The following is an 8,245-nucleotide window of genomic DNA, read 5'->3' on the forward strand; positions in this document are numbered from 1 at the left end:
TGACAATAGAGAAGAAGGTAAATAGAACGAAGAGCTGGGAAGGTTTACAAAAGGAGGAGATTTAAGACAGAACATGTAACAAGGGAAGATTTTCTTTCCTTAAAGAAAGAGACTAATGTTGGGAACTCCCACTTAAATAGGAAGCTGACTTGTGAAACAACCTTTGGGAGGAGAGTCTGGGACTGGACAAGGAAAAACCGCTCTGGAATAAAGCTCTGCAACACAGAGCTTTTCCCATTTCCTATCCAAATCCAGTTTCTCTTGCTTGCATTGCTGCTTTTTTGGTGACACATTCTATTACCATTTCTTGGAGAGGGAGGGGGGCGGGTCTCTGACTATCTGTAATCACTTTTTTGGGATGTCAGTTACACCAAGAGATCTGAACATTTTTATTGTTGCTTTATGGGTCTTTAGGGGAAAAAAAAAATCATTTAATTTAGCACAGTGGGCAATGAAATACTGAAGGCCTCTCCCACATTGAAGTCAACAGGTCCTTATTAGTTCTGTCTCACAGATATACTTCTTTTCTTACCTCCAACTGCTAAACTGCAATGCACATGCAATATCCCATGTGTTAGGCACTAGCAGATAAAAGTATACGTACACATCGTAAGAACATAAAAAGTTGAAGGAAGTGAAAAGAACAGGGAGTAATTTATGAGTATTTACAGACACATTGAAAGCATGATGATACAGTTACCAGCAGAAATTACTTACTGTTTGGGAACAAGGTCAAACCTCATCCTATTAAGAAGCTCATCTTCTTGCAACATCACCAGTGCAACAGGGTACATTTGATCAAAGTCAAAATGAAACTGCACACCTGCTGGAGGATCCCGCAGAAAATTCCGTTTATCCTTTGAATAACATATTAAATGTCATTAAATGATATCAGAAAAAGGACACTTATTTCACACACAAGAGCAGCAAAGCAATCTGTAAAGCCTTTATAAAAACAAAAACTATATTGAGGATCTGCTTTGGTTCAAGCTGAAACTGATAGAACTATTTACTCTTGCACATGATCAGTGCAGTGACAGACATATTAAAAGTATCTTGAAAACATGCAATTTAATAGACTTACTTAAAAAACCCCAGTAGTTTTAATTTCTCCAAGAGAAAATTTCAAAGCTTAGAGGAAATTAAATACTTACTGCTGATAAGGCCAGTATTTGTTGTTGAATTGTCTCTTCTTCATTGCTGTCTACCCAGGGAGGCACTGCTGCTTCTAGTGTTGAAAGGAGGAAGATAATTGCATATGTATCACTAGAAAAAAACCCACTCCAAATAACAGACCTTACATAAGGTAACATATAGTGTCCCAAAAGTAAGCAGAGTTACACCAGTAGGCCACGTTACTGTGCCTTTTCCTAAACTAAGTCCATGGCATAAGAGAGAAACCCTAGGAATGGATCTTTGCTTATCAGAGATAAAGAAGTAGTAACTAAATAGTTGCTGATCTCTGTTATTGTAAAAATAAAACTGTGGGGATTTCTTTGCACCAGTCAGAACTTGGTGCCTCTTAGTTTAGCTACTGAGGTAGTGCTGTACAACTGGTTAACTTGCCTGCAAATAGTATACCCAGATTCACTTTAAATGTGTAAACTTTATCTAAATTAAGCTTGCAAAGTAACTTACACCCAGAAGACACCAATTCTTTAACAATGGAGAAGAATGTTATAAATCTGTTACGAATTACAACCCATTATACACTGAGGAAGCCTACTTGAGTTCAGCTGGTTTGTATCTTTATGCAGATACTTTCAAAATAGTTCTTTAGGCTGTACAGAGAGGAAAATAAATTAACATAGATGAATAGATATTTATTAATCTCTTCACTGTCAATGCAAATTCAGCCTACAGAGACAATATGATGCATCTGTAGCAGTTAAGTAATTCTTGTGCCCTTAAACTAACAATGCTTATTTGCCCGTGCAGCTGGTATCAGCAAGATCTTTCACCCACATGGATTCATATCTGATGCTAATGCTCCTTTCATCTGTTACTCCTCCTTTGGCCAATCTAGCTACCTATTTTCATGAAGCTTTCAGAAATATATTAAGAGAAGCCCAAGTTTACTAACAGACAAAAAGACAGAAATACAGACAACACAATCCCAAAAGCAATCTTGCAAGAACAAACCAGACTAACATACTAAGTACAGACACCATGAAAAATTTTATCACAATCCATTTAAAACCAGCTCATTTTCAAGATTAGCAGACACTAGATATTCAAACTGTCAGAAATTACTGCATTCAGGTAACACATTAAAAAAGATAAAAGTCAACGATGAAACACAATGTGAGAAAACAACTTTGCTAGCATGGTGATCTTTGAGTTTATTTCATAAAGCAGAATTTACTTAAAAAAGCAAATCTAAGCCAACTAGATAACATAATAGCCTCACTTAAAAATACGATCTTTCTATTCCACCATATGCATTAAATTCTGCCACAATGGGTTTCGTTAAATCGTGTTTCGATAGATTAGTTTCAGATATAGCTCAATTATCCAGCTTTCTGGAAGGTCTCACTTATGTGATGTCAGGCATCACCAATAAAAGAATACATTACCTGATTTTTTGGTTTGTTGCTCCTGGACAAATTTCTTCTGTTCTTTCTGAAAATCTCCAATAATTGTCTAAAATAAACATTAGGGAATCACAATTAAAAAAAAAATAAGAAGAGTGAATTTTTATTTTATGTTCAGTCAGTGCTTTCAAATACAGTGCATATTCTTATATCCATAGTGGCTCTTCTTGTAAGTTAAAGGTCTTTCATGTCAATCATACATTTCCTTTTACTGAAGCATTTAATTTTACATTTAAAACTATTGTGTATGCTTCAAAATTATATTTATAGTTTTATCAAGTTCAGGGGACAGGGAAAAAAGATGGAAAATCTTAGCTGATAACTTGAACATTGGCATACTATGCATATCCCCTTACTGTTTTACCATATCAAATACAGACAACACAGACTGTTCAGACTTATTTAAAAGTATTTTTAAAGCACTAAACACTGAAAGATACCATTGGCCTTACAGAAGTTTCAAGAGTTGCCTAAGAAATATATCCATTTCAAGAAACTGGACTTCCAAAACTGTAAAGTTGGATTTCAGAATCAAACTGCTTAGTTGAAACAAAATACTTCCCCATTTATGTTGTTGACAAATTTTCATTAAAGAAATCATATTTAGAAATATCCTACATTGAATTTAGAATTTTAAAAAGTGGAGAATGGTCTCAGAATTTGGCATGCCACAATCTAGAAGTAAGAATGCAAATGTTCTGTGGTTGAAAGCAGAGGCAAAAAAGATGAAGCTAGAAATGAATACTTAAACCACTCACAAAATACAAATTTTATGCAGTGAGGTCTGTGGACCAACAAGCTGCCAAAATGCACAGAAGTGTTCAAGCTAAATCCTGATAAAATTCCTATACTTTTTTTTTCCCTTCAGTGTCCCAGTATTTCAGTTTAAGATTACTACCAGTGAGAGAACTACAATAGTGTCAGTTATACAACAGATCATTGTGGTTCCTTCTGGTTTTAAGTTATGTGAATTCTTTCTATTTATGCAATAAAACAATTTATATGGTATAAGAAGAAAGCTTTATTATAATACAACTATGATCTTGTTTCTCCTATATGTAATACTTATTAATTGAAACAGGGAATTCATATTACTCTAAGACATTCACAGAAAAAAGAAAATGGTATTTTAGGCATAAAATACGCTGTAGGTACTTAGCTACAGTTTCTTAGGAGCATTCTTGATAGTGTATTAAATTAACAAATAACCTTGTTACTTGATTTTTCCTCTTTGACGTGGATGAAAATTACATTAGACTCTGCTATGCTGCAGAAAGAAATAAATCTCTGCTATTATCATACAGACAGTTGTCAATGAAATCTGAAGACAAAATGTAAAATGTGATCATAATAGAGTTTCATTTGATGTCATTCGATGATTTGTTTGGAAGACAAGATGAACAGTAATTATATCAAGAAACAGAATTCTACTGTATTAAAAAAACCAGGCAATGCTGTAGTTTCCCTGAAGGGCTGTCTGAGAGATGGGAGCAGGAAAAGGGGTTTGCCTATGTGAGACATTCCTGGATGCACAACCCTACTACAGCTGGGATGGTTTTGGCCAGTTCCCTTTCCTTTCCCTTCCAAGCTACTCTCAATAGCAAACACAGAACACTACATGGCACTTACTGCTGCCTTTTTCTTTTTTTCTTTGCCTTCTGCCAAGTTTGTGGCTTAAAGCACTGGAAGAACACTTGCTGGCACAAGTTAAGCAACTGGAGCTGACAGAAAGGACCAGAGAGGGCAAGAAGTACGTGGCAGGGTCAGGGTGGGGAAAAGAACAGGACAGTAACAAGGTGTTCCATTAGCTCACTGGTTCTGGGGAAACTGTACCTGTATACCCCTAGGGTCTTAGGATACAACATCCACAATGCCGAGCTAATTCTGACTTTTGCTGCAGAGATGCATTTAAGATGCAAGCTACCTCATCCCTTTTTCCAACTAAATAAGCTGTGGAGCAAAAAGAAACCAGTCCACACATCTTGAGACAGGTATTCCCCAACTGCCTGTCTCAAATTCTTCCAGCCCTTCCACCTACATCAGCATTTTTCATCATCTCTTCTGGTCTTTCTCCAGCGTATCAGCGTCCTGATGGAACTGAACAAACACAGGTGCAGCACTGAGAAAAGCAAGGTGATGATTTTTTGACAAGTCTACCATGAATAAACATTTCAGTCACATCATCATGACAGGAGATACATAATATCTCTTGAAAGGCAATATCTAAAGAGAGCTTAAAGAAATGTTACCAAATGTCAGATTTGCCACATGTAACAATGGTAAGCAAACAGATCTTTCAGATCCGGTATCTAGAAATAAATTACCTTATCGATGATACTGTCAATTTTTCCTTCTTCTACAGACTTCTTTATTGTCTGTGCGGTTTCAGCAACGGATTCAGATATCTTTTTTGTAGCAGCAGAGGCAAAATTGAAGAGGTAACCTTTCACAGACAAAAAAAGAAAGACCCGAGAATAGATTTCTTTACATCCAGTTCCCTTTTTACATTTATTTTTCCTTCTCTTTAGACATTTGGATACCTACTTAGAAGTTTCTTTCAAAATAACACAGCTTCTGGCCTACAAAAAACTCCTAAAATTCTATTTATCCATTTCTAGTTTACAATCTTTAACGACGTTGATGATGATCACAACTTTCTGTAAATCAAGTATTTATACATGAACCTTGTTTACTAAATCAAATATTCTTAATGGTCCTTGAAATACTCCTTTCCAATGAGTTTTCTGAAGCAATGTGTCTTTCCTGATTTCATGTAAGTATTTTGGAGACATTACGCTATAAAGTAACTTAGCCACAGTATTAAAACAGAATTATATTATTTTTTAAGAAAATTGACATGCACAATAAAGTCTCATAAACTGAGGCAGCAAATCCATGAAAAATTTCAGGAAGGTAACACTTCCTTTGAAAGTCTTAGCACAGAAGCTTGCTCTTGATGTTTGCCCTTATCTATTTTGCATTGTCTTCTTCTCTTTATCTCCATGAAAAGCACTGTGGCCCTGTTGGCTCATTTTTCTGAATATATTCAGTGTCAGAAGAACAATGACAAATATTCTGAAAGACTCACTTTTCTTATATTAGCAGTGCTGAAGTGATGAGAGGTGGCAGGGAAAGAACTACGTATACGTAGCGCGGCCATCTGCACTGTGTTATTCTGTTTTAATTAAGGAGAACAAACTTGCAAGAAGCAAGATGTGTATCATAAACCTTCAGAAACATTAAAGATCAGCTTATAGACAAGTGATTTTAAAACACTGGTACTATTTCTCAGATGACATGATGTCACAAGCACTTTATCCTATCTGAATGGTTCATTACGACTGCAGTACCTCAGTTACAGTACACACATTATGTCAGTGCTGCAGTAAATAAAATAATTGCAGAGGCATCTAGATAGATTGGAACATTTGGGCAAACATCAATGGAATGAAATTTAACAAGAATGAATGCTGGATTCTGCACGTGGGATGAATATAAATTGGCACAGGAGTGTCTGGAGAACAGCCCTGCAGAAAGGGATCAAGGGGGTGCTACCTGCTGGTCAGCTCAATAAGAGTCACATATTTCAGTTATTCCAGAAAATCACCTTTGACTTTTATACAGGGGGTTATCAAACAAAAAACAAAACAAAACAAAAAAACCAAAAAACCAAACAAACCAAGCACTTCTGTTTCAAACAAAAAACCACCTTCCTTCTCAAGAACTCTCAAAAAATCCAGCTTCCCTATGGGTTAGAAATGGAAAAAATAATCTTATAATGCAAAAAAGAATTAAAAAAAAAAGTTCCTTTAACACATGTGGTTGTTAGCCACTGGTAGAATGAGTTACTTTGGAACACTGATGTCACCTTTTGGAAAGCTGAGTATTCTTTGTAGTGGATAAAATGTTCTCTTGTTATGATATCACAAAATCAATACCAAAATATGCAGAGGTCTAGCCAATCCTTAAGCAAGACAATTTTTTACATGTAACTTTCACTTACAAGTCACAGAATGGGGATAACCAAACATCCTTCAAGTACTGACTAGCATCTTTTATGCCTGTTATCAGGGTTTACAACCCATCACATGATTCAAGTATAAAAAAAAAGGTTAACTTCTATACTTTAGATATAGACACGTATTATTCCCCTTATGAGAACAGAGGAAGCAGCAGCCTACTGGACTGCTTACTTCATACCAGCTTTTATTGGTTGTTTCATGTAGCCCTGGAAACTCTCTCATATACAATTGTTTTAGGTGCAAAATATGTAGAGATATTTGCTGTGATATTCTGGCATTATTGCATGAAGTGGTTTTGGCCAGTCCTGGAAGCAGGCTGAAGAGCAAAATGCTTTTTATTTTCACTAAGTGCAAATATTCTTTTGAACTAAGGTACTCATAAGGCTGCTGAAGGGGTGGTACTTAGTCTTAAAAAAATAGGATTAGTGGGGGAAAATAACACTTTCAAATGACTAAGAAACTCACCCTCCATCTTACAAGCCTATGCCTGTATTAAGAATGTGTATCTAGCAAGATTTCTATCATTAGTTCACATTGGCAAAACAGTCATAATTTCTATAATGGCATGATAATGACTGAAAAATAATGTCTATAAGGCTTCGGTTTTACCAGTAAAGTTCTTTATCTGCCAGGGGATTCTTTTCATACAGCTACCCAGGTTGTAGGCCATGCAGATTTCTAGGATTTCTAGGATTATGTGGTAAAACAGCAAGAAAGCCTTTCCACCACAATCTACCCTGGTGTCACAGACAATGAACCCATGGACCACTAAATCAAATTTTCACTTACAGAGAAAATTATGGGATGGATCTTTATATAGATAATAGTCAATATTTATTCTTCCCCTGAAATTCAAAGCCCTTTTTCCTTCCTGAACAATCAGAGCAATTAGCAGATTAGAATCACTTTACCACAACTAGAGGCATATTTGACCAAACTACACAGACTAAACTGCTGCCGTTCAGACTGCCCAAGACAAAGCACAGTAAGAACCAGCTCAGACTAACGTCCCAGAAATATATTGATTGAGAATTTCAGAGCATCAATTAAAAAAACCCCAAAACCTTTAGATCTGTACTTCGGATTAATTTTATCCAAGAATCCACTACGGTAAAGCAGGAATTTTACTTATAGCAAATTACAGCTTTGCGCCATCCCTGGCAGCGTTCAAGGCCAGGCTGGATGGGGCTTTAAGCAGGCTGGTCTAGCAGAAGGTGTCCCTGCCCATAGCAGTGGGGTCGGAACGAGATAATCTTGAAGGTCTTTTCCAACCTAAAGCATTCTATGATTCTAAGAGTGCACACATGTTCAACAAAATCATCAATCCCCATTATTTTCATATGAAAAAATCACAAAACCCCACAGCAATCAATGAAGTATATTATTCTACGTAGACAGACCTATTCTCTCTACAGACAGACCTCCTCCCATAGTGCCAACAGAGCAGATACTTAAAGAAGTGCTGCTCCTTTAATAACAGCTCTGAAAGAGGCGATAACCGAACGACACATTTGCAGCCTTGTTTCCTAAGTTCGTATCTGAAAGCCGGCAGCCCCGGGACCCTCCCTGCCGATTCCCTTGGCCTGGCTGAGCAGCGCCTCCGACTCCCCCTGCAGCTCGCCCTGCTCC

The 8,245-nt window shown here is 36.7% G+C and overlaps 1 protein-coding gene across 1 annotated transcript in view; it reads right to left on the bottom strand.

Moving 5' to 3' along the window:
• The window catches only part of SYAP1 (synapse associated protein 1), a 20,014-nt gene that overhangs the window by 10,681 nt on the left and 1,088 nt on the right, over positions 1 to 8,245 (bottom strand). The window contains exons 3-7 of the mRNA XM_017728393.1: positions 8,184 to 8,241; positions 4,919 to 5,037; positions 2,577 to 2,643; positions 1,155 to 1,228; positions 718 to 857 (exon numbers count right to left, since the gene is read on the bottom strand). Coding sequence (XP_017583882.1) covers positions 718 to 857; positions 1,155 to 1,228; positions 2,577 to 2,643; positions 4,919 to 5,037; positions 8,184 to 8,241 — 458 coding nt within the window. The remainder of the gene's footprint in view (positions 1 to 717; positions 858 to 1,154; positions 1,229 to 2,576; positions 2,644 to 4,918; positions 5,038 to 8,183; positions 8,242 to 8,245) is intronic.

This window comes from Corvus brachyrhynchos, unplaced genomic scaffold (assembly GCF_000691975.1).
Source record: "Corvus brachyrhynchos isolate BGI_N302 unplaced genomic scaffold, ASM69197v1 scaffold11, whole genome shotgun sequence".
NCBI classification, from domain to species: domain Eukaryota; kingdom Metazoa; phylum Chordata; class Aves; order Passeriformes; family Corvidae; genus Corvus; species Corvus brachyrhynchos.